General features: G+C 36.1%; 20 protein-coding genes, 2 non-coding genes and 1 pseudogene across 22 annotated transcripts; 15 read left to right on the top strand and 8 right to left on the bottom strand. All coding sequences in view use genetic code 11, as the record gives it.

Annotated features, from left to right (window-relative positions):
* Positions 1–115, bottom strand: part of ycf15 — a 130-nt pseudogene extending 15 nt beyond the window's left edge.
* Positions 116–191: 76 nt separating this feature from the next.
* Positions 192–7,061, bottom strand: ycf2. Its single transcript has one exon. The coding sequence runs from the start codon at positions 7,059–7,061 to the stop codon at positions 192–194; it is 6,870 nt and encodes a 2,289-aa protein (YP_009472308.1).
* Positions 7,062–7,129: 68 nt separating this feature from the next.
* On the top strand, positions 7,130–7,203 carry trnI-CAT. Its single transcript has one exon. It is a non-coding gene; the product is annotated as a tRNA-Met (tRNA).
* Positions 7,204–7,368: 165 nt separating this feature from the next.
* Positions 7,369–7,638, top strand: rpl23 (ribosomal protein L23). Its single transcript has one exon. The coding sequence runs from the start codon at positions 7,369–7,371 to the stop codon at positions 7,636–7,638; it is 270 nt and encodes an 89-aa protein (YP_009472307.1).
* Positions 7,639–7,656: 18 nt separating this feature from the next.
* rpl2 (ribosomal protein L2) lies at positions 7,657–9,141 on the top strand. The gene is given in 2 exon segments: positions 7,657–8,049; positions 8,710–9,141. Coding segments are annotated over 2 exon segments (825 nt in total).
* Positions 9,142–9,184: 43 nt separating this feature from the next.
* On the bottom strand, positions 9,185–9,259 carry trnH-GTG. The gene has a single exon. It is a non-coding gene; the product is annotated as a tRNA-His (tRNA).
* A 122-nt stretch (positions 9,260–9,381) lies between these two features.
* On the top strand, positions 9,382–9,660 carry rps19 (ribosomal protein S19). The gene has a single exon. The coding sequence runs from the start codon at positions 9,382–9,384 to the stop codon at positions 9,658–9,660; it is 279 nt and encodes a 92-aa protein (YP_009472305.1).
* A 209-nt stretch (positions 9,661–9,869) lies between these two features.
* Positions 9,870–10,235, top strand: rpl22 (ribosomal protein L22). Its single transcript has one exon. It carries the CDS (start codon positions 9,870–9,872, stop codon positions 10,233–10,235), a length of 366 nt encoding a protein of 121 aa, YP_009472304.1.
* Positions 10,236–10,279: 44 nt separating this feature from the next.
* Positions 10,280–10,936, top strand: rps3 (ribosomal protein S3). Its single transcript has one exon. The coding sequence runs from the start codon at positions 10,280–10,282 to the stop codon at positions 10,934–10,936; it is 657 nt and encodes a 218-aa protein (YP_009472303.1).
* Positions 10,937–11,118: 182 nt separating this feature from the next.
* rpl16 (ribosomal protein L16) lies at positions 11,119–12,720 on the top strand. The gene is made up of 2 exons: positions 11,119–11,127; positions 12,322–12,720. Exons 1-2 carry the CDS (start codon positions 11,119–11,121, stop codon positions 12,718–12,720), a joined length of 408 nt encoding a protein of 135 aa, YP_009472302.1.
* A 136-nt stretch (positions 12,721–12,856) lies between these two features.
* On the top strand, positions 12,857–13,225 carry rpl14 (ribosomal protein L14). The gene has a single exon. It carries the CDS (start codon positions 12,857–12,859, stop codon positions 13,223–13,225), a length of 369 nt encoding a protein of 122 aa, YP_009472301.1.
* Positions 13,226–13,448: 223 nt separating this feature from the next.
* On the top strand, positions 13,449–13,844 carry rps8 (ribosomal protein S8). The gene has a single exon. It carries the CDS (start codon positions 13,449–13,451, stop codon positions 13,842–13,844), a length of 396 nt encoding a protein of 131 aa, YP_009472300.1.
* Positions 13,845–13,957: 113 nt separating this feature from the next.
* infA (translation initiation factor 1) lies at positions 13,958–14,191 on the top strand. Its single transcript has one exon. The coding sequence runs from the start codon at positions 13,958–13,960 to the stop codon at positions 14,189–14,191; it is 234 nt and encodes a 77-aa protein (YP_009472299.1).
* Positions 14,192–14,308: 117 nt separating this feature from the next.
* Positions 14,309–14,422, top strand: rpl36 (ribosomal protein L36). Its single transcript has one exon. It carries the CDS (start codon positions 14,309–14,311, stop codon positions 14,420–14,422), a length of 114 nt encoding a protein of 37 aa, YP_009472298.1.
* Positions 14,423–14,586: 164 nt separating this feature from the next.
* rps11 (ribosomal protein S11) lies at positions 14,587–15,003 on the top strand. Its single transcript has one exon. It carries the CDS (start codon positions 14,587–14,589, stop codon positions 15,001–15,003), a length of 417 nt encoding a protein of 138 aa, YP_009472297.1.
* Positions 15,004–15,086: 83 nt separating this feature from the next.
* Positions 15,087–16,106, top strand: rpoA (RNA polymerase alpha subunit). The gene has a single exon. The coding sequence runs from the start codon at positions 15,087–15,089 to the stop codon at positions 16,104–16,106; it is 1,020 nt and encodes a 339-aa protein (YP_009472296.1).
* A 177-nt stretch (positions 16,107–16,283) lies between these two features.
* On the bottom strand, positions 16,284–17,637 carry petD (cytochrome b6/f complex subunit IV). Its single transcript has 2 exons — positions 17,630–17,637; positions 16,284–16,767 (listed from the first exon to the last, which is right to left on the bottom strand). The coding sequence occupies exons 1-2, from the start codon at positions 17,635–17,637 to the stop codon at positions 16,284–16,286; spliced, it is 492 nt and encodes a 163-aa protein (YP_009472295.1).
* A 185-nt stretch (positions 17,638–17,822) lies between these two features.
* petB (cytochrome b6) lies at positions 17,823–19,197 on the bottom strand. The gene is made up of 2 exons: positions 19,192–19,197; positions 17,823–18,464 (listed from the first exon to the last, which is right to left on the bottom strand). The coding sequence occupies exons 1-2, from the start codon at positions 19,195–19,197 to the stop codon at positions 17,823–17,825; spliced, it is 648 nt and encodes a 215-aa protein (YP_009472294.1).
* Positions 19,198–19,373: 176 nt separating this feature from the next.
* psbH (photosystem II protein H) lies at positions 19,374–19,595 on the bottom strand. Its single transcript has one exon. It carries the CDS (start codon positions 19,593–19,595, stop codon positions 19,374–19,376), a length of 222 nt encoding a protein of 73 aa, YP_009472293.1.
* A 111-nt stretch (positions 19,596–19,706) lies between these two features.
* On the top strand, positions 19,707–19,838 carry psbN (photosystem II protein N). Its single transcript has one exon. The coding sequence runs from the start codon at positions 19,707–19,709 to the stop codon at positions 19,836–19,838; it is 132 nt and encodes a 43-aa protein (YP_009472292.1).
* Positions 19,839–19,906: 68 nt separating this feature from the next.
* Positions 19,907–20,008, bottom strand: psbT (photosystem II protein T). Its single transcript has one exon. The coding sequence runs from the start codon at positions 20,006–20,008 to the stop codon at positions 19,907–19,909; it is 102 nt and encodes a 33-aa protein (YP_009472291.1).
* Positions 20,009–20,500: 492 nt separating this feature from the next.
* Positions 20,501–22,027, bottom strand: psbB (photosystem II 47 kDa protein). The gene has a single exon. The coding sequence runs from the start codon at positions 22,025–22,027 to the stop codon at positions 20,501–20,503; it is 1,527 nt and encodes a 508-aa protein (YP_009472290.1).
* Positions 22,028–22,745: 718 nt separating this feature from the next.
* On the top strand, positions 22,746–24,966 carry clpP (ATP-dependent Clp protease proteolytic subunit). Its single transcript has 3 exons — positions 22,746–22,816; positions 23,772–24,063; positions 24,736–24,966. Exons 1-3 carry the CDS (start codon positions 22,746–22,748, stop codon positions 24,964–24,966), a joined length of 594 nt encoding a protein of 197 aa, YP_009472289.1.
* The last annotated feature ends 152 nt before the right edge of the window (positions 24,967–25,118 follow it).

Here is a 25,118-nt window from a genome sequence, read left to right as displayed (position 1 = left end):
TTCTTGTTTAGGCAGTTCATATCATCCACACATAGTGATCTAAGATTTCAATTCTTCCATGTTTCAGCAGTAGCATATTGTTCCATGGAGCTAAGGCCAAAAAGATGGAAGAAACAAGTGTTTCCACGACTCTACCATCCGGCCAATTCTGTTCCACTTCATCCCCTTTTCATGGGCACATATCTTTACGGCTAAGGAATGGGGAATCTTTCTCCTGTTACATGAATCAAATGTTTCATTTCATCCGGGAAAAGCCATCTCTTTCTCAACAATGTCTTTGTCATTTGATCCAATAGCGTTCCGTTAGATAGGAACAGATTTGATAAATACTGATAACTCTCGGATAGAGTATTAGAACGGAAAGATCCATTAGATAATGAACTATTGGTTCTAAACCATCTCTGGCGATGAATCAACAATTCGAAGTGCTTTTCTTGCGTATTCTTGATGAACCAGCGTTTATATATAGATGTAGGAGGGTTTGTTTGGGAAGCAATAAGCCCCTTTGACATCTCTTCATCTGCAAAGAATTCTCGACGTGAAAACACAGAGACAGAGGGCTGATCTTTGAATAGGGAAAAGAATGGATCCGCAGGGTCCCAAATGAATTGGCTTGTTCGAAAAAAGCCTTGTTCTTTGGAAGATCTATCTCGTGTCTGGTACTGCATGGTTCCACTCTGCAAGAACTCCGAATCATTCTCTTGAAGCTCATCCTCTTTATGATAAATGATCCATTTGCCCCGAAATGACCCAGTCCAATAGGGAAATCCCAATTCCGTGGACCTTTCGATACAATCAAATAGATTGCCACAAGGGCGCCATATTCTAGGAGCCCAAACTATGTGATTGAAGAAATCCTCCTCTATCTGTTGCGGATCAAGGGCCCCTTCCCCTTCTTCAAACTCCGATTCGTATTTTTCATATAGAAATCTCTGATCAACGATAGAACAAGATCCATTTTGCATCATATCTAACTGATTCCTTGGTTCGGACCGAAGAAGTAATGTCACTCGATTATTATCAAACTGACTGCAATATTTTTCTGTCCGTGAGGATCCCGCCAGAGCGCCTTCTACTTCTAATAGTAATAATAGTAATAGGCCATGAACTAGATCAGAATCATTCTCAACGAATCCATAAGAAGTGATCCAATCTTTTTCATCGTGTCTGGATGAAGACCAAAGATCTTGAGCGACCGATCCGGCAGAACAACTCAAAAGATAAAGAAGTATCGTGAATTTCTTCATGCTCGTTCCAAGTTCGAAGTACCATTTGTACAAATAAGAATCCCCTCCCTTACATGATTTCTTCTTCATATAGATAGATATAGGATCTATGGGGCAATTACTTAGAAGTACATTTTGTGTAACAGCCCTTCCTATCTGATAGAAAAGGATCCCATGATCCTGAACCGATCTTATCTGGGATCGAAAATCCCAAGTTTTTCTATGAAGAGCTGATCTAATTGTATTAGTTTCTATAATGGATTTCTTCTGTGTAATACTAATTGATAGGGCCTCATTGATAAGTGCTACAAGATCTCGCGCATTGGAACCCATGGTTATGGACCCGAATCCGTTAGTATGGAACATCTTCTTTTCCAAGTGAAATCCCCTAGTATATGAAAGAATGAAAAAGTGCTTTCGTTGTTGTGGAAGAAGAAGCCTTCGTATCTTAATGCATGTATTTAATTTATTCGGAGCTATTAGAGCGGGATCCACTTTTTGGGGAATATGAGTCGAAGCAATAACAAGAATCTTTCCAGTGGAACATCTTTCACAATCCCTGGAGAGATAGTTCTCTAATAGACCGAGGGATAAGTAATTCGACTCATTCACATGCAGATCATGAATGTTTGGAATCCATATTATGCAAGGAGACATTGCTTTTGCTAATTCGAATTGAAGGGTGATATCAAATCGGTCTATTTTCGGCGTCATATACATAGTTAGCAGCTCCATATCAATATCAAGGTCATCATCACTATCATCAATATCGTCACTATCATCAATATCGATATCGTCACTATCATCAATATCGATATCATCAATAAGATAACCTTTAGGCTTGTCATCCAGGAACTTGTTCGGAAATACCGTAATGAAAGGAACATAGGAGTTTGTCGCTAGGTATTTGACCAAACAGGATCGTCCAGTTCCTATAGAACCTATCACTAAAATACCTCTAGAAGGGGATAGGGCTAAGCGGAGCGAAAAGGGTTTTCCATGAGGAGATGGGGAATGAAAACTATTAGCCCCACACGAGGTTTGTGAATAAGTGATTGTCTGATAATGAGCAAGGAATATCCGTCTTTCTGCTAAACAGGATCTATTGAACTCATAATTCATTAGATCCTTTTGATGAATGTCAACTAAGTATCGTAAGGAAATTGATCCCGGTTGTTCAATCATTTGATAACCAGAGTCATTCTTTGATAAATGATCACTATGAGTCAGACTCAATAGAATTTGATCAATCCTTTTTTCTGTCGTTAAGGTGGAGAACTGAACCAAGAATTCTCTTTCTTCATCATCAATCGAATCACTGTTCGCGACCCAGAATTCTATTTTCTCATCAATCCAATCACCGTTCACGTTTTTTCTTTTTCTTATCAATGAATAGATCTCTTTACTTGTACGACTTAGATGTCTCGTATTTCTCGAAAAAATGATTCGATTGATGGGATTTGGTATGATACTTACAAGATCGATGAGATTGATCTTCCAATATTTATTCTTAGAACGTATTGATTTGACCCCATAAGCGGGACCACCACCCAATAGCATGTTGCCACCAGAAGCAGAACCCCGTATTTCTTCCAGAGAATCTCCTAATTGTTCCAGAACAACTAGAAAGAGATTCTTTAACCAGAAAGGATTCAGTTCAGATGTAGGATACCTATCCAGAAGTTTTCGAAATTCCATCATGTATGATGGAATCATCAAAGATTTGATCTTTTCTAACTCTGTCTGTAACTCACTAGAGGCTCGGGAAACAAAGAGAAGATGTATACGAACGAGATATCCAGCAACAAGAAGAAGGAAAAAGATGGAATAGAGGAACTCCCGAGCATTTGTTGATCTCAGATGTGCCCATATCAATGGAACGGGTGACTCATTATTTCGATGAATCATTTCTTCGGACAGAAGAAGATTCTGTAAAAATTGACTCGAAATCTCACTTATCGGAGTCCATTGTGGAAGAATCTTCTGAGGAATTGGCCGTGATATATCTGATCCATGCATCATATCATGAAAAATGGATACAAATTTTTGACTACTACTCAGTATCGGCAATGGGTCTGAAAGAGTATCTAAAAGGGTGAAATTGAGATATTTGCACCCTGTCGAAGTAAGGAACCATGGCATATATGTTTGGAACAGATTCCATTTTGAGAGATTTGAAAAAGCACTATCTCGTTGAAAGGTTCTATACATCTGCCCTTTCTCAACGCATTTCTTTAGACAAAGACTCCGTTTTTTCCTCTTTCCGGATGGTAAATACTTCTCAGAACATGGAGTGTGAATCAAACCCATGTTTGAATTGAAACTGAGATACTGATGCAAGTTATTCCCTTCTGAATCAGATAGATTCATATCTGAAAGAGGCTGACAATAAGTTTTTTCCAAATTGACTATTTGTTCCTCTGTTAGAGGTGTTGCAGAAATGTCTGCGATCGAGTAAATAGCTCCACGAACGAATGGATCGGATCGAATTGGAAAATGGAAAGATTTGTACAATTTGGAAAAGTTATACGTTTCATCACCACTTTGTGGGAAATCGTTAGGTATGAAGATGTCAGATACCTGTGACTCGATTGGTGAAATAGTCTCTCTCTCCAAAAAAAGATATCTTTTTTTACCGACGCACAAAGAAAAGATTTTGTTGCGAATGGACAAGATATTGAGGAATTGTCCATATGTAAGATCATAATTATTGATACGGGTCTTTTCCACATCAAAGGGGAATCTTTTGTTACAATAGAACCAGAAGTGATGTGGATCATTCAAGAATCGAAGTCGATTTGCTTTAGAAAAAGAAGATATCAATGAACTTCTATGAAATGGTTTCACGGGATTCAGCCAATTGTCTCGATCGTGGGATATCATTGATAAATAGGAATCCGTGTTATCAAAGGATTTCCTGCGATTCTTTCTAGTATGGAATGAGTCAATCACCCGCTTTGGTATCTTTTTGAACAAAAATGGTAATATTGTTCCTCCATTGATCAAGAATTTTGGTCTTTGGGAAGTATCATGATCATCCAATAAGAAGGGTTTCAATTTCTTCAAATGAACGATTTGAACACCTATGGATTCTAACAACTGATTGCAGAGTTGATCATTCGGACCTTTCAATTCATAGATGTGGATCTCGGACCTATGAATGGGGATATTCCCGATACTCACAAAGAAAAAGGGAAGTGACTTGGACAAAAAGAAACGAAGTGACTTAGACAAATCTTCTTTGTCGATAGCCTCGGACCAATCAATCGAATATTGATTAATACGTAATCGATCGAACACTACTTGCACTACTCGAAAAGGATTCTTCTGTTCAGAAACGAAATGTTCCAAATGTTCCTGGAAATTCTTGCTCCCATTGGACCATTTGTATCTATATGCATATTTGTATCTATATGCATCAGGATCCCGATTCATGGATCTCTCAGTTCCAGAAATAAGAGGATCAAACCATTTCTTCTGACTCTTTTTCAAATTCGATAAATGTTGGTTGATCGTATATTTCATTATAGTTATATGATTCAGAGTATCATTTCCTATTTGATCCCTTTGAATTCCATATTTGAAGTTGCGATCGGATCTATTCATTAAAAAGAATCGATTCGATACATTTCTTATGTACCCATAGGTGCTATATTGGATTTGAATCAGATTTCGGATCAATCTATATTGATTGACTGCCTCCATTATGTTGTTGCTAGCAAATACCGCTGTTTTTAGTTTGGGATCTTCCAACTCATTCCCGCAGTAGATCCGGACCGATTTTTTTCTGATCCTTCGAGAAAAAGATTCATTCTCCTCATAAAAAAGAGGAGGTAGAACCAATAAAGATTTCTTTTTCGATTCATCTCTGGGGTTGAATACCTCATTCAAGAATCTTTTTTGATCCAACCCGTAGGAATCAATAGAAAAGGCAAATCCCCTATGATACACCAGATCTGGCTCGGTTATTGATAGAGTGAATAGATCCGCCATTTCTGGGAATCTCTCTTCTGATTCAAAAAAATCGTGGCGTAACGCGTATCCCCCTTTGTTCCGGTCATGGAATAGATGAAAGAAATCAAAAAATGGATTTTTGTTCAAGAATGAAATCTTATTGGAACTGTCCATATCCGGTTCATCCTTCGGAACCATATCACATCCCGGATCTGGTTCCGAAGGATGAATTGAGACGGTATCTTGTAAATACGTAATTATCTTGAATATATCAACCATTTCTTTCTTTTCCGCTCGCCTGGAAGGGACAAAAGAAACATCTTGTTTTTTCTTCAACAATTTAGGATCTCTAGTGGACCTCTCAGTAGGATTCGAACCCAGATGAAGTTCTGACCATCTGTCAGAGAAAAAAGAACGAATTGATCTTGTAGGATTCCCAAGAAATTCTTCGATTTCTTCCGGAAGCAGATGATTATTCATCCGCTTCTCAGGTTCCGTTAATAGCCAGGACATGGAGGAAGATCCAAAAAGGCATTTCGGGAATCGATCTGATTCTATCTCTGTTCGTTCCGTTTGAAGAAAGGAAGGATCCCAAAGAATCGATCTCTCTTTTAGTTGCTGAATCTCTGTTTGATCGATCAATGTGTGATATTCTGAATTCTCATTTCTAACGGAATCGAAATGATCTCTGGATTGATCAGAAGAAGATCCTTTCCATTGGCTAGAATCCGTTACTTGAACGAAAATAGATCTTGTGGAATCATATTGAATATTTGACAATACATTCCGTACCTTGCTAAAAAACCGATCCTTGTTTACCAACCACACATTGTCTAACCAAATCCAATTCTCTCTCGAGACGTTCCTCAAAAAATCCGATTCGTGCTGATTCTTCCCCCAACTAACGAAGAGATCTTGGCGGAATTGCCACATATGAAATTGAGCACAATTTTGCAAAGAAATACCCCACTTGTTTCTCGAGAAGAGATGGGAAACATGCTCAATATCATTGGATTGCATAGTTGCCCCAGCTCCTTGTTGTTTGAAGAAACTCTCCCCCTGAATTGGTCTTTTTTCACGAAAAGCAGACATGAGATAACAAATCAAGTCTTTCCCTAAGATTTCGAATAGCTGTCCCGAATTCAAGTTGATTATGTTTCGTTTCTTCCTCGGAGAAAGACGATCAAACAATTCCCAATCATGGTCCTTGCGGATCGGATCATCCGTATAGGATAAAAAAAGAAACTCCAGATATTTGCTATCTTTCTCTTTGAATGAGATCTCAATTCCAGCTACGGTTTCATTAGATATCTGACAACTAGAATCCCTCTTTTTTCCGATCCGGTTCCTCCACCACCGCGAACCCCGGTTAGATTCAGGCATGATACGCTTTTTCTTTCTTGGGAGAACCCAAGTACTCTCTTGCGGATCCATGAAACAACTCTCAGAAATCTTTTTCCTTTTTGGAAGATACAGGAGCGAAACAATCAACCTATTTCTATTGGAAGACCAAAAAGATTCTTCCAATGTCTCCTTTCTGGGTCCAATGGAATTCATAGGTATAGGAAGAAGCCCCATCAAATAGAGATTTTTTCTTTCAACCATCTCTCGATTGTTAATACGAGATATAAGGACCACTACTACAAGCAGTACTACACCTTTGATCGTGAAATATCGATTGCTTGTTGCACCCTGTGAATCACGTGAAAGTAGGATACTCCAAATTCGGGGGTCAAAGAGTTTCATAAAACGTTCTTGGTGGAAAAAAATGTGAGTGAAAGATCCCACTGAATCGAATTTGATCCATGAATCTAAGAAATAGTGAGAATTCTTGATCTCTCTCAATTCGAATATCCAGGATTTGAATTGATGTCGTTTCATTGATTCCTCCTAAAGATTTCATTTCAATTGGAATTTGGTTATTCACGATGTACGACGATCCCTGTGAAGCATCCATGGCTGAATGGTTAAAGCGCCCAACTCATAATTGGCAAATTCGTAGGTTCAATTCCTGCTGGATGCACGCCAATGGGAACATTCAATAAGTCTATTGGAATTGGCTCTGTATCAATGGAATCTCATCATCCATACATAGCGAATTGGTATGGTATATTCATACCATAACATATGAACAGTAAGAACTAGAATTCTTATCGATACTGGAACTCATAGGGAAGAAAATGGATTTATGGATGGAATCAAATATGCAGTATTTACAGAAAAAAGTATTCGGTTATTGGGGAACAATCAATATACTTCTAATGTCGAATCAGGATCAACTAGGACAGAAATAAAGCATTGGGTCGAACTCTTCTTTGGTGTCAAGGTAATAGCTATGAATAGTCATCGACTCCCGGGAAAGGGTAGAAGGATGGGACATACAATGCATTACAGACGTATGATCATTACGCTTCAACCGGGTTATTCTATCCCACCTCTTATAGAGAAAAGAACTTAAAGCAAAAGACTTAATAACACGGCAATACATTTATACAAAACTTCTACCCCGAGCACACGCAATGGAGCCGTAGACAGTCAAGTGAAATCCAATCCACGAAATAATTTGATCTATGGACAGCATCGTTGTGGTAAAGGTCGTAATGCCAGAGGGATCATTACCGCAGGGCATAGAGGGGGAGGTCATAAGCGTCTATACCGTAAAATCGACTTTCGACGGAATGAAAAAGAGATATCTGGTAGAATCGTAACCATAGAATATGACCCTAATCGAAATGCATACATTTGTCTCATACACTATGGGGATGGTGAGAAGAGATATATTTTACATCCCAGAGGGGCTATAATTGGAGATACCATTGTTTCTGGTACAGAAGTTCCTATATCAATGGGAAATGCCCTACCTTTGAGTGCGGTTTGAACTATTGATTTACGTAATTGGAAGTAACCGATTAGGTTTACGACGAAACCTAGGAATCGATCACTGATCCAATCGGAGTACCTCTACGGGATAGACCTCAACAGAAAACTGTTGAGTAACGGCAGCAAGTGATTGAGTTCAGTAGTTCCTCATAGAAAATTATTGACTCTAGAGATATGGTAATATGGAGAAGACAAAATTGTTTGAAGCGCGCACAGAACCGGAAGCGCCCCTTGTTTCAAAGAGAGGAGGACGGGTTATTCACATTTAATTTGATGGTCAGAGGCGAATTGAAAGCTAAGCAGTGGTAATTAGAAAGACCCCCGGGGAAAAATAGAGATGTCTCCTACGTTACCCGTAATATGTGGAAGTATCGACGTAATTTCATAGAGTCATCCGGTCTGAATGCTACATGAAGAACATAAGCCAGATGACGGAACGGGGAGACCTAGGATGTAGAAGATCATAACATGAGTGATTCGGCAGATTTGGATTCCTATATATCCACTCATGTGGTACTTCATCATACGATTCATATAAGATCCATCTGTCTAGATATCATCATATACATCTAGAAAGCCGTATGCTTTGGAAGAAGCTTGTACGGTTTGGGAAGGGGTTTTGATTGAGAAAAAAGAAGAATCTACTTCAACCGATATGCCCTTAGGCACGGCCATACATAACATAGAAATCACACTTGGAAAGGGTGGACAATTAGCTAGAGCAGCAGGCGCTGTAGCGAAACTGATTGCAAAAGAGGGTAAATCGGCCACATTAAGATTACCATCTGGGGAGGTCCGTTTGATATCCAAAAACTGCTTAGCAACAGTCGGACAAGTGGGTAATGTTGGGGTGAACCAAAAAAGTTTGGGTAGAGCCGGATCTAAGTGTTGGCTAGGTAAGCGTCCTGTAGTAAGAGGAGTAGTTATGAACCCTGTAGACCATCCCCATGGGGGCGGTGAAGGGAGAGCCCCAATTGGTAGAAAAAAACCCACAACCCCTTGGGGTTATCCTGCGCTTGGAAGAAGAAGTAGGAAAAGGAACAAATATAGTGATAGTTTTATTCTTCGTCGCCGTAAATAGAAACATTGAAAATTGAATCTTTGGAATTGGAAATCATGTGATGGGCGAACGACGGGAATTGAACCCGCGCATGGTGGATTCACAATCCACTGCCTTGATCCACTTGGCTACATCCGCCCCTTCCCTTATCTAGCTAAAGGATTTTCTCTTTTTTCCATTCATCATTATACTTCAGATTAAGATCGAGATATTGGACATAGAATGCCAATTTAAAAAATGGAAAAAAAGGAGTAATCAGCCGTGACACGTTCACTAAAAAAAAATCCTTTTGTAGCTAATCATTTAGCGGGAAGAATTGAAAAACTCAACAGGAGGGAGGAGAAAGAAATCATAGTGACTTGGTCTCGGGCATCTACCATTATACCCACAATGATTGGCCATACAATCGCTATTCATAATGGAAAGGAACATTTACCTATTTATATCACAGATCGTATGGTCGGTCACAAATTGGGAGAATTCGCACCTACTCTAACTTTCGTGAGACACGCGAGAAACGATAATAAATCTCGTCGTTAGTCGTTCTACTAAGTATTCATGTGAAAAGCCTTATCTTAATAGTCTTTCTAATAGTCTTTCTAATAGTATTTAGACTTAAGAGTCTTTATCTTATAGTAAGAGTATAGGTATATTTCTTTTTCTAGTATACTAATATACTCACTTTTCTGACTTATCTTATACTATACTTCACCTAGGCACTTATCATTCATTGGCGGGGGAGAACTTTTATGATAAAGAACGAAAATTCGGATAGAGAAGCAAAAGTGTTAGCTCAACATATATGTATGTCTGTTTTCAAAGCACGAAGAGTAATTGATCAGATTCGCGGACGTTCTTATGAAGAAACACTCATGATATTGGAACTAATGCCCTATAGGGCATCTTATCCAATTTTAAAATTAGTTTATTCTGCAGCAGCAAATGCTAGTCATAATATGGGTTTGAATGAAGCTGATTTATTTATTAGTAAAGCTGAAGTCAATAGAGGTGCTATTGTGAAAAAGTTCAGACCCCGGGCTCGAGGGCGTAGTTATCTGATAAAAAAAACCACTTGTCATATAAAGATTTTTTTAAAAGAAAAATCGAAATTTTAGATTCCTATTTAGAAAAAAAATGGATGGAAAAAGAATAGAAAAATATGGGACAAAAAATAAATCCACTTGGTTTCAGACTTGGAACAACTCAAAGCCATCATTCTTTTTGGTTCGCAAAACCAAAGAATTTTTCCAAGGGTCTACAAGAAGATGAAAGAATACGGAATTGTATTAAGGACTATGTAAAAAAAAATAAGAGAATATCCTCAGGTTTCGAAGGAATTGCTTATATAGTAATTCAAAAAAGAATAGATTTGATTCAGGTCATAATCTATATTGGATTTCCCAATTTATTAATAGAAGGACGAACACGGGGAATCGAAGAATTACAGATGAATGTACAAAAAGAATTTCATTCTGTAAACCGGAGACTCAACATTGCTATCACAAGAATTGAAAAGCCTTATGGACAACCTAATATTCTTGCAGAATATATAGCTTTACAATTAAAAAATAGAGTCTCATTTCGAAAGGCAATGAAAAAAGCTATTGAATTAACTGAACAAACGGGTACAAAAGGGATTCAAGTGCAAATTGCAGGGCGTATCGACGGAAAAGAGATTGCACGTGTCGAATGGATCAGAGAAGGCAGGGTTCCCTTACAAACAATTCGCGCTAAAATTGATCACTGTTCCCATACAATTAGAACTATCTATGGAGTCTTAGGCATAAAAATTTGGATATTTGTAAACCAAGAATAAGAAAAGAAAAAAGAAGAAGAATGGACCTTTATTTATTTCGCCATTCTGGTCATCGATAGAAAAAATTTATAAACTCTTTTCTTCTTTTTCTTAATCAAAGAAAAACGAACAATTCTAATTCTATAAGGTTGAATAAAAATTTGATTTACCCTTTATTTAATTTATATTTTAGTATAATTGCTATGCTCAGTGTGTGACTCGTTAGTTTTTTCTTTAGAATTGAGATTGAAAAAAACAGGCTAACCCCACTATAAACTTAGTAACTATCAAAACTAAAGAAACTCAAAACTAATAACCAACTTATTGCTTCGTATTGTCGAGATCCCAAGAAACAGTCACTATATGACTGAATCGATCATATAGTTGTAGCATTGTAGCAACTGAAATTCTTTTCATAAAAAAGAAATCTGATTATGAATTGTGAAAAAAAAAGGGATGTGGAAAAATGGAAGGATGATAGAAAGAGAGAATAAAGATCTCAGTGATATATGATTCCCATATGTATGGTTTATGAAAAATTATCCCATAAAAAAGGCAGTGTTATAAAGCATCAACATCAATATAAAATAAAAATACAAAATATACAATTACAATACAATAGAATAAGAAATATACAAAGAAAAAATAGAAAAAAAATAGAAAGAAGTATAGAAACATATAATAAAATAGAATAATAAAATAGAAGAAATAATAAATAAAATAAAAGAAATTCAAATAAGAATATAAAGAATAGAAAATAGAGAATAATTTAATCGAGCTTCGGGTTAAGAAAAACTGAGGAGATTGACTCGGAAACAAATAAGAGATTTTGTTGAGAGCTCCATTGCAGAGTTCAGGCCTAAACATTAATGGAGAAGCTATGGGAACGATGGAACCTGTGACTACATAGGATTTTCTTGAAAACGAATCAATCCTAATGATTCATTGGGTAGGATGGCGAAATGAACCAAGAAAAAATGGATTTCTTCTGAATGGTCATGGATTGATCCTACAAATGAAGGAGGAAAGAGTCAATATTCGCCCGCGAAACCTTTCTTTATTTTTAATTTTTCTTTCATTTAAGGATTTTCTTTATTGGTGTGATTCAATTTCAATAGAGGTAAAGTCAAATACTTTAGAAATCTTGATAAAAGAAAGAAGCATTATATATAAACAAACACACCTAGTTATCTAGTTAGTTATATATAAAGTTACCTATGTAACAAATTCAATATAAAAAAGATTAGTATATTCTTTCTTTTCATTTTGATAGAATGAAATACATAAATACATGTGTATATTTAATATTCTTGAATCATTTCATTCGCGAGGAGCTGGATGAGAAGAAACTCTCATGTCCGGCTCTGCAGTAGAGATGGAATTCAGAAACAACCATCAACTAGAACCCCAAAAGAACCAGATTTCGTAAACAACATAGAGGTAGAATGAAGGGAATATCTTGCCGAGGCAATCATATTTGTTTTGGCAGATATGCTCTTCAGGCACTTGAACCTGCTTGGATCACAGCTAGACAAATAGAAGCAGGGCGAAGAGCAATGACACGATATGCACGTCGTGGTGGAAAGATATGGGTACGTATCTTTCCCGACAAACCTGTTACTGTAAGACCTACAGAAACACGTATGGGTTCGGGCAAGGGATCCCCCGAATATTGGGTATCCGTTGTTAAACCGGGCCGAATACTTTATGAAATGAGTGGAGTATCAGAAACTGTAGCCAAAACTGCTATGGAAATAGCTGCATGCAAAATGCCTATACGAACTCAATTTGTTATTTCAGGATAGGTAAACAAAAGTAAAAGAAGAAGGAAGGAGTATTGAGAATGAAAAAACAACCACAGATTTCTTTATCTCTGGACAGACAATATTTCTTTTTTCCATTATCCCTTGCATTGAAATAAGAGATTCAAATAAAAATGATATGATTCAACCTCAGACCCTTTTGAATGTAGCGGATAACAGTGGAGCTCAAGAATTGATGTGTATTCGAATCATAGGAACCGGTAATCACCGATATGCTCATATTGGCGATGTTATTGTTGCTGTAATCAAAGAAGCAGTGCCCAACATGCCTCTAGAAAGATCAGAAATAATTAGAGCTGTGATTGTACGCACGTGTAAAGAACTCAAACGTGACAACGGCATGATAATACGATATGATGACAATGCAGCGGTTATCATTGATCAAGAGGGAAATCCAAAAGGAACTCGAATTTTTGGTGCGATTGCTCGGGAATTGCGACAGTTGAATTTTACTAAAATAGTTTCATTAGCGCCCGAAGTCTTATAGATGAAGATAGGATATATCCTATCTATTCTATATATAGAAAATAGAATATTCAAATATCTGAAATAGATCCGATTAATAGATTGTGTCTCATGCATATATTTGAGATTTAGAATAATTTTTTAGAATTTAAGAATTTCAAAAAAAAATTCAATAAAAAATAAAACAAAAAAAGAAGCATGTTGATTATATCAAAATGAGGAGGCACCAATAACTATAGTTCGTCATGGGTAGGGACATTATTGCCGATATAATAACTTCTATAAGAAATGCTGACATAGATCAAAAGGGAAGAGTTCAAATAGTATCTACTAATATCACTAAAAACATTGTGAAAATACTTTTACGAGAAGGTTTTATTGAGAACGTTCGAAAACATCAAGAAAGTAAAAAAGATTTCTTGGTTTTAACCTTACGACATAGAAAGACTAGGAAAGGTAATAAAATTATTTTAAAGCGTATAAGCCGACCCGGTCTACGAATCTATTCCAACTATCAACGAATTCCTAAGATTTTAGGTGGAATGGGAATTGTAATTCTTTCTACTTCTCGAGGTATAATGACAGATCGAGAAGCTCGACTAGAAAAAATTGGAGGAGAAATTTTGTGTTATATATGGTGATTCTCCCGGGGTACCCTAATTTTCTCTCGAACTTACTATTTGTAAAATAGAGAGGAGAAGTGAATTATAGAACTCTTCCTCTATTAGTTGATACTTAAAGGGGGTTCCCTGGAATGAAAGAACAAAAATTGATTCATGAGGGTTTAATTACTGAATCACTTCCCAACGGTATGTTCCGAGTTCGGTTAGATAATGAAGATCTAATTCTAGGTTATATTTCAGGGAGAATCCGGCGCAGTTTTATACGTATACTACCCGGAGATAGAGTCAAAATCGAAATGAGTCGTTATGATTCAACCAGGGGACGTATAATTTATAGACTTCGCAAAAAAGATTCGAACGATTAGATCATTCTTTTAAACATCCTTTTTGTAGGGATATAATTCGAAGTTCAAAAATGCAATAAACTGATTCTTGTTTCAAAAAAAAAAATAGATTCAGAATGAAAGTAAGGAATGATAAATATGAAAATAAGGGCTTCTGTTCGTAAAATTTGTGAAAAATGTCGCTTGATTCGTAGGCGGGGGCGAATTATAGTCATTTGTTCCAATCCGAGACATAAACAGAGACAGGGGTAATCCTTCTCAAGTTCTAAATCAAGTACTTTTTCAAACCCATGTACATGTAAAAAGAAAGAAGAAAGGATTCGTTTTCATATGAAATGGATATCCCCGTATCTTTCTGTAGATTTCTGATTCTTCTTTCTTTTTCTTTTATTCTTATGAATATGATCTAATAAAATATGACAAAACCTATAGCAAAAATTGGTTTACGTAAGAATGCACGTATTGGTTCAAATAAGAATGAACGTAGAATACCAAAAGGAGTTATTCATGTTCAAGCGAGTTTCAACAATACTATTGTAACTGTTACAGACGTACGAGGTCGGGTGGTTTCTTGGGCTTCCGCAGGTACTTCTGGATTCAGAGGCACAAGAAAAGGAACACCCTATGCTGCTCAAGCCGCGGCATTTAACGCTATTCGTACATTAGTTGATCAGGGTATGCAACGAGCAGAAGTTATGATAAAAGGTCCAGGTCTCGGAAGAGATGCGGCATTACGAGCCATTCGTAGAAATGGGATGCTATTAAGTTTCGTACGTGATGTAACACCCATGCCGCATAATGGATGTCGCCCCCCTAAAAAAAGACGTGTGTAGAAATAAGAATTCAAGAGATTCCAAGAGAAATAAATGATTCAATGATCTGATCCAATAATCATAAAGAAAAGAAAAATAATAGTATGGTTCGAGAAGAAGTAGCAGGATCCACTCGAACACTACAGTGGAAATGTGTTGAATCAAGAGTAGACAGCAAGCGTCTTTATTATGGTCGTTTTGTTCTGTCCCCGCTTATGAAAGGCCAAGCCTATACTATAGGTATTGCTATGCGAAGGGCTTTACTTGGAGAAATAGAAGGAACATATATCACACGTGCAAAATCTGAAAATGTGCTGCATGAATATTCTACGATAGCGGGTATTGAAGAATCAGTACATGAGATTTTAATAAATTTGAAAGAGATTGTATTGAGAAGTAATCTCTATGGAGTTAGGGACGCATCCATTTGCGTCAGGGGTCCAAAATACATAACAGCTCAAGATATCATCTCACCACCTTCTGTAGAAATAGTTGACACGACACAGCATATAGCTAACCTGACAGAACCAATTGATTTGTGTATTGAATTACAAATCAAGAGAGATCGCGGATATCGTATGAAATCCACAAATGACTCTCACGATGGAAGTTATCCTATAGATATTGTATCTATGCCTGTTCGAAATGCGAATCATAGTATTCATTCTTATGGGAATGGGAATGAAAAACAAGAGATACTCTTTCTAGAAATATGGACGAATGGAAGTTTAACTCCTAAAGAAGCACTTTATGAAGCTTCTCGTAATTTGATTGATTTATTGATTCCTTTTCTACATGCAGAGGAAGAGGACATGAATTTCAAGGAAAATGAAAACAGATGGAATCTACCCCTTTTTTCCTTTCAAGACAGATTCACTAATCTTAAGAAAAACAAAAAAGGAATTCCATTGACATGTATTTTTATTGACCAATCAGAATTGTCTTCCAGGGCCTATAATTGTCTCAAAAGGTCCAATATACATACATTATTGGACCTTTTGAGTCACAGTCAAGAAGATCTTATGAAAATGGAAGATTTTCGCATAGAAGATGTAAAACAGATATTGGGCACTCTACAGAAGCATTTTGCAATCAATTTACCTAAGAAAAAGTTTTCATTTTAAATCCATTGGACTTTTTTTTTCATTTTTTAGTTTTTAGAAATAAAAAAGAATAGAATGAGTTTTGAATCTTCGACACGGTCCATATATTTGCAGAATAGATCATAATAAGATAGATGTATCTAGGGAAGATCCAGAAGGGGATCTTCCTTAGATACCTATGTCATGGTATTTAACGGTTTAATCAATTTGAAAAAGACCTAAAGTTAGGGATTTCTCAATAGGTAAAGTTGCTCCAATACCTAACCAAAGAGCTACTGCGGTACCGATCAAAAAGACTGTTGTAGCTACTGGACGACGAAATGGATTTTGGAATTTATTGACATTCTCCAAAAAAGGTACTGTCAATAATCCTATTGGTACTGAAACCATTAAAAGAACACCCAATAACTTATTGGGTACTGTGCGAAGTATTTGAAATACGGGAAAAAAGTACCATTCGGGTAATATTTCCAACGGAGTTGCAAACGGATCCGCCGGTTCACCGATCATTGACGGCTCTAGAACTGCTAAGCCCACAGTACATGCAATAGTGCCTAAAATTACTACTGGAAAAATATATAAAAGATCATTGGGCCATGCAGGTTCTCCATAATAATTATGTCCCATCCCTTTAGCCAATTTAGCTCTTAATACAGGATCATTCAAATCAGGTTTCTTTGTTATTTGGATAGGTGAATTATTGTAGATCCATCCCCCAAAGGAACCGGACATGATAATTTTTTATCATCCGGCTCGAGCAAGAATCAAAAGAATTACAGAAATAGATCCATAGAACATAAATAGGTCCTAGGTCCATAGAATATCTATATTTCTATATTTCATACATATCTACATATATAATGTAGAATGACTCTATGTAAGAAAAGATTTATCAAATTCCATTTCCCCGAGTTGCAACGATTCATTGTAAAGAATTCAGTTCTGGCAACAAGGAAATGCTCAATATCCAAGTAGGCTTACAAATTCGATCATGATCAAGTGCTTTTTGGATTGTCTCATTCATGTCTTTTGGTTGGTTTTTATCCCCACAACATCTCGATTGTGTTACATACAAAAATACAAAGTTTTTACTTGTTACTAATAAAGTCTAGCCCCTGTGCTTCCTTAGATCCCTTATTTAACTCCGATAGTATCATAGATCAGGGTCGATGCAGAGGAAATGAATGCATCTACATACTATAAAAAACTTACTAAGATTACTATCAAATTCATACGAAATACTAATACTAGCAATTAATTATAAGAAAATTACTAAAAAAAAAAAAGAAAAATTAAACAAAGTGGAATAATATAGAACATTGGATTCCACATCACTTATTCTAGGGATCTTACGGAGCCTGTTCATGCATGACATGATTCGGGTATGATCATAGAAAATATTCTCCTCAAGCGAACCGGCCTATCCTATGCTACATAAAGGGACTTACGTGATGGTTGGATGCGGAGACACATTGGGTTGTGAATTCCAACGTGGCGGATAAAATCATATATCTGCATGGACCAATCAATAGTTCAAGTCACACACTCCCATAATCCATCCTCTTTTAGGAAAATATACTTCAACTATTTGATTCGTATCAAATAAACAATACTTCAGAGTTGAATAGAAGTATCCAAATAACATGCCTTATTTTTCAATAATCCATATTTGTAGCAATGAAAGACTCTTGTTCCTCCCCGATATGATAAATTACAAATATCTATGATCTGCCTTCTCTATAAAGGACCCGAAATACCTTGCTTACGTATCATTGAAAAGTGCATTAACATAAATACGGCAGTAAGAAGAGGCAATACAAAAGTATGTAAACTATAAAAACGAGTCAAAGTGGATTGGCCCACACTAGCACTTCCACGTAATAATTCTACCAAAGGTGATCCTATTATAGGAATAGCTTCAGGCACGCCTGTTACAATTTTTACTGCCCAATAGCCAATTTGGTCCCGAGGTAAGGAATAACCAGTTACGCCAAAAGATGCGGTCAATACAGCCAGAACCACCCCTGTAACCCAAGTTAATTCGCGGGGTTTTTTAAACCCACCCGTAAGATACACACGAAATACGTGCAAGATCATCATTAGAACCATCATACTTGCTGACCATCGATGAACTGATCGAATTAACCAACCAAAGTTGGCCTCAGTCATTATGTATTGAACAGAGGAAAAAGCCTCTGTAACAGTTGGACGATAGTAAAAGGTCATAGCAAAACCCGTAGCTACTTGTACTAAAAAACAAGTAAGTGTAATTCCCCCTAGACAATAAAATATGTTGACATGAGGAGGAACATATTTACTAGTTATATCATCTGCAATCGCTTGAATCTCGAGACGTTCCTCGAACCAATCATATACTTTATTGAGATAGGTAACCCAAGAAAGACTCCCCCTCTGAGAGCCGTATATGAGAATTTCATCTCGTACGGCTCAAGCCGAAACACACAAATACTAGTTTCAACGGATATGGAATAGAGAGTTTAAAACTTCTTGTGGCTTAGCCGCTTGACTCGATTTGACCAAAAGATACGAAGTAAGAAAAATCCGGAATCTCTTCTTTGTGATGATAATGCCAAGAAATACAATCTCAAGTTGGCTCATCCATCTTTCTTTATGTTAATCCTGACAGGCCTCTTGAATCTTCTCTTCCCTATCTTTTTTTTATAGGAATTCTCTTGTTGAGACCCTATGAATCAATTGAAACCTCAGATTCATACTAAAACCACGATGATTTAAGAAAACCAAAGCTAAACTCAAAGGTTTTCTGAGTAAAAACCATTTGATCATCACTTCTTTAATGAATGTAATAACTCAAAAAAATCTAGAGAAAGAGATTTCTTTCGGTCAAAAGAAGTATGAAGGAAAAAATTGTTTGATTTATAAAAGACCTATTTCCATTTTTTTAATCCGGTTGCGAGGTCTGAATAATAGGTATGAATCATAGTTCAAATATTTCTTTTCTTGATCTATTCTATATAGTCCGTGCTCCAGAGACTAGAATAAATATCTGACGAGGTAGAATCATCTTGATAGAGATGACAGGTCCATTCTCTGTATTATCAATAGGATCAATTATAACAAGTCACACGCTCATATTCCGGAAATGAAATATCGAAACAAATAAATTTCACGATCGAACTGCCAGAATGGTCTATAAATCCAAGTCTTAGGTAATCTTAAGTTGAAGTATTAAGTATTTTAAGCATTAAGTAAGTATAAGTAAAATAATCTTTTTTGATTGAAAAACTAAGACTTCATAGTTTTTATGAACTAATTAATTGAAATTCCATCCAGTAAAACAGATGAATTATAAATTTCTAAAATAATAGATAGAAATATTGCAAATAGAGCCATTGCAACTCCCATAAGTGGTGTAGTCCCCCACCCTGGAGCTACTTTTCCATATTCCGAATTCAATGGTTTCAATAAACTCCCTACGCCAGTTCGTCTTGGCCCAGATCTAGAACTACTCTCAACGGTTTTTGTAGCCATAAATCCTCTTTTATCATGGGTTGAAATCTGTTGACTTTGTATACCATTCCGTTGTAGTTGTAAATAAACGACATTATCGTGATCCTTTGTGATCTTGAAATTATCGAAAAAATGGAAACAGCAACCCTAGTCGCCATCTCCATATCCGGTTTACTTGTAAGCTTTACTGGGTATGCCTTATATACCGCTTTTGGGCAACCCTCTCAAAAATTAAGAGATCCCTTCGAAGAACATGGGGACTAGTTGAAGTAATGAGCCCCCAATATTAATAGAGGGGCTCATTATTTCAATGGAAAAAATGAAAAATCATTTCATTTTTTAGTTGGAACTTTAGGTGGTTCTCGAAAAAAGATAGCGAAAAAGATTATCCCTAAAGTCGAAACTAAGAGGAATGTATAAACCAATGCTTCCATAGATTCGATCGTGGTTTACAATTATAGCTTCCACACCTATTCGTTTTGGATCATTTACTAAATAAATTCTAAATTGAGATTTCCAATTTACTATTACTAACTATTACTATCTATATAGTATGTATATATACTATAATATAGATATAGTCATATCTTATTACTATTCTATTAGATTCTATTTCTTCTATATTTATATTCTTATATTTATATTCTATTATTCTTATTCTATTTCTAATTTTTATATATTAATCTAATAGTCTAATAGAATATATTATTCTATTTATACATAAAAATAATACATAAAAATAATAAAAATATAGAAAGAAAATAGAAATTCTAGCTTAATTCTAGAAATTAACAAATTAGAAATACTAAATAGCTAAATATTATATATAAATCTAATATAAATATATAAATCTCAATTTATATATTCTAAATACTAGAATAAAATAAAAAAGAAATAGAGGAAAAAGATGGCAAAGGGATTTTGTATCAGACTACTTGTCTCCTTGTAGTTGGATCCCCAAGTTTTTGGAATGCTCCAAATTCCACTTGAGCATCCAAATCTGGATCAATACCGGCAAAAACATCTCTGAACAAGGTTCTGGCGCCGTGCCAAATGTGTCCGAAAAAGAAGAGCAAAGCAAACGTAGCATGCCCAAAAGTGAACCAACCCCTTGGACTGCTACGAAAAACACCATCGGATTTCAAAGTAGCCCGGTCTAATTCAAAGATTTCACCTAATTGGGCACGTCTAGCATATTTTTTCACAGTAGCAGGATCACTATAAATGACTCCATTGAGTTCGCCACCATAGAATTCAACAGTTACCCCTACTTGTTCAACACTATACTTGGATTCTGCTCTTCTAAAAGGAACATCGGCCCTCACAATTCCGTCTCCATCTACCAAAACTACCGGAAATGTTTCAAAAAAGGTAGGCATACGACGTACAAAGAGTTCGCGCCCTTCTTTATCTCTAAATATGGGGTGCCCTAACCACCCAACAGCTATTCCATCCCCATTATCCATTGAGCCTGCTCTGAATAATCCCCCTTTCGCCGGATTATTACCAATGTAATCGTAAAAAGCTAATTTTTCGGGAATTTTAGACCAAGCTTCCGATAAGCTCAGATTTTCGGCTAGTCCGGCCCCAACCCTTCGATATATTTCTTGCTGGAAGTATCCCTGATCCCACTGATAACGGGTGGGGCCAAATAATTCGATTGGGGTAGTTGCTGAACCATACCACATAGTTCCAGCAACAACGAAAGCTGCAAAAAAAACAGCAGCAATACTACTGGAAAGCACAGTTTCAATATTACCCATGCGTAATCCTTTGTATAGACGTTGAGGCGGACGGACACTAAGATGGAATAGACCCGCTAATATGCCCAATGTACCTGCTGCAATATGATGAGAAGCTATTCCCCCCGGAACAAAAGGATCAAAACCTTCCGCACCCCACGCTGGATTTACAGATTGTACTTTTCCAGTTAGTCCATAAGGATCAGACACCCATATTCCAGGACCATATAAGCCTGTTACATGAAATGCACCAAAGCCAAAGCAAGCGACTCCTGAGAGAAATAGATGAATTCCAAAGATCTTGGGCAAATCCAAAGAAGGTTTTCCCGTACGTTCATCACAGAATATTTCTAGGTCCCAATATACCCAATGCCAGATAGCTGCCAAGAAGCACAAGCCAGAAAACAAGATATGTGCCCCTGCCACACCTTCATAACTCCAAATGCCCGGATTCGTTATAGTTCCTCCCGAGATACTCCAACCCCCCCACGAATTGGTTATTCCTAAACGAGTCATGAAGGGTATAACGAACATGCCTTGTCTCCACATCGGATCAAGAACAGGGTCAGAGGGATCAAAAACCGCTAATTCATATAGAGCCATCGAGCCGGCCCAACCAGAAACTAGAGCTGTATGCATTATATGGACAGAAAGTAATCGACCGGGATCATTCAATACGACAGTATGAACACGATACCAAGGCAAACCCATGTAAATACCCCTTTCTGAAAAAGAAATAGACATTATGTAACTTTATCGCATTGGAAAAGACTAGACCGTGTATTTCACCTGTTCGGTAGATTTTGTATAGGAAAGGATTGATATTTCTTTTTATTCCCTTCTTTTCTTTTTAATGAAATAGAATAGAAAGAATTTGAAATAGAAAGAGAAGGGAAAAATTTTCTTTCTATTTCAAATTCTTTCTATTTCTAAGAACAAAGAGAAACAGATCTTATTCTATACCCGATAAGTACCAATACGCAATGGGAGGATTTTGAGGGAAAAATAATGCATAGATACTTTTTTATAATTCGAAATCATTCGAACAATCGGCTAATCCGATCGATCCCGTTCGTTAGAATTTTTCTTTATTCATTCTATCTTCCTCTATGAACCTTCCAGTCCTATCTATATAATAATATTAAGTATTAAGTTCTATTTTATTTTATAGAATATATAATAGAATATATATATAATAGAAGATAATCTAAGAATATAAGAATCTAAATAGAAAGAAGATTAAAAGATCTAAAAATAGAATATAGAAAGAGAATATATATATAATAGAAGATATAAAAAGAAAAAAGAAATATCTATAGAATATCAAAATAGAAAAGAAAGAGAAAAAATGATGAAGAAAATAAAACAAACCATTGTTACGTTTCCATATTAAAGTAAAGTATAGTACTTCATTTTTTTATTTATCTTAATGCCCATTGGTGTTCCAAAAGTACCTTTTCGGAGTCCTGGAGAGGAAGATGCAGCTTGGGTTGACGTATAGTGCGACTTGTCAGACATATGGGTCATATGGTATTTCTCCGTTATCTCCCCCGATCGAGTATTCTCTGTTTCGCCCAATCCAATAAAGATATATTCAATATTGTATTGATTGAATCATCAATAATTCGGAGCGTGAAGCACAATAATTCCTATTGGGGATCAATATTCTCAATTCAAATAATTGATGGTTTACTTGGACTGATAAAATAAAGTATCCAGGCTCCGTTCAGAGAATACCAAATTGGAAATGGTAAGAGTAAAAGTAAGTAAAAGTAATATAATGGGAGTGTAAATGTAGGTAAATGTAGTAATCTAAATAAGAAATATTAAATAAAGAATATAAAAATAAAATATAAATTTAATGAAATTCTTAATAAATTCTGAACTTCATTAGTAATGAAATAGAATATAATAGAACTTACTATAAATAGAACTATAATAGAATCTTATAATATAATCTATTATGTAGAATAGATGATGATTACACGATTACCGCTTTTATCATAGACTATTCTTATACTTACTATAGGGATTATATAAAACTGCCTACCAATGGAGTAGTATGATGAATACATCGAATATTTTGGGGAAAGGTATCAAACAGTGGTACTGGAATCATTTGACCTATATGCGCAAATGGAATTCGGGAAAATCTTCCCCCGGAGTAGAACAAGAACCTAAAAGAATTGAAAGGGCCCATTCAGGAACAAGAAAATTACATCGTTATTTGAATTTCGATGAAACAATACATCAATGAGAAGTTAGTTCAATAAGTTCATAAAATTCTTTTTTCTTTTTTACATGAGTTTTGCCCTCCTTCCCATTCTAGAATGTAAAAAAGGAAAAAGAAATAGGACTGGAATCGACACATTGATTCTTTTTTTCGCAATTCTTTCGAACCGTATGCATCCAAAGGTGCACGTACGGTTCCTCAGGGATACAATTTTGCCCTAATCAACCGACTTCATCGAGAAAGATTACTTTTTTTAGGCCAAGAGGTTGATAGTGAGATCTCGAATCAACTTGTTGGTCTCATGGTATATCTCAGCATAGAAGATGATACTAGGGATCTTTATTTGTTTATAAATTCTCCAGGCGGATGGGTAATACCAGGAATAGCCATTTATGATACTATGCAATTTGTGTCACCGGATGTACATACAATATGTATGGGATTAGCCGCTTCAATGGGATCTTTCATTCTGGTCGGAGGAGAAATTACCAAACGTCTAGCATTCCCTCACGCTTGGCGCCAATGAGTTTTTTTCTTTGAGAAAAAAAAAGAATACTATGCCTTCGCTGTATCGAATATGAATCAAATAAAGAATAAGTAATAATAGCATGGCACTTCGAGTTCGATATGAACAAACCATTATTGTTTTTTTTCTAACATGAGATTTTGTATCGAGATAGTAGTATGAAAGAAGAGTTATTCCCAAATTGATTTATATGTGTCAAGCAAGAGTCAATTTCAGCGTCACAAACCATTATTCTTCCACACCAGAAGTATCTTTCTTCTTTTTATGTTATGAGAGAAAGAGTCAAAAAAATGGAAAAAATCATTTTCTCCTTCTTGGATCGTATCAAAAAGAAACTTTGGGATTGCTAAACAAACCACAGACGAGATAAATATATAAAGCAACAGAACCATCATAGTATCTTTTTTCCTACTACGAAAGGAAGGGTGGTAAATGGATCATTTAACGATTTGGATCGGATGGGTTCTATTTCTTCTTTTTGATAGAATCAATTCTATCGAAAAGAAGAAATTCCATTGCAGAGCCGTATGCAATGTACAAAAGATGCCCGTACGGTTGTTTAATTCTATTTTTTATTGTTATTTTGATTCCCCCTTACTTTAACCCAATCGTGCGATATATAGATAGAAGAACCGTTCATGATGTTATATCAATATCATCAGGGTTATGATTCACCAACCTGCTAGTTCTTTTTACGAGGCACAAGCAGGGGAATTTATCCTGGAAGCAGAAGAACTATTGAAACTTCGCGAAACTCTCACAAAAGTTTATGTACAAAGAACGGGCAACCCTTTATGGGTTATATCCGAAGATATGGAAAGGGATGTTTTTATGTCAGCAACAGAAGCCCAAGCTCATGGCATTGTTGATCTTGTAGCGGTCGAAAATTAAAATACTGGGGATTCCGTAGAAATATACGAATTCCGTTTCAAAATTTGAAATTTCCGTGTGAATAGAAATCATTCATAATCATCAACCATCAGGTTAAGATCGATCTAAGCCAACCCGCTCTATTCTATCTAGAATGAGATTCTATAGACATG

Source organism: Dendrobium catenatum, chloroplast (genome assembly GCF_001605985.2).
Source record: "Dendrobium catenatum cultivar zhong ke IV hao chloroplast, complete genome".
Lineage (NCBI taxonomy): Eukaryota > Viridiplantae > Streptophyta > Magnoliopsida > Asparagales > Orchidaceae > Dendrobium > Dendrobium catenatum.
This window is presented reverse-complemented; position numbering and strand designations above follow the sequence as displayed.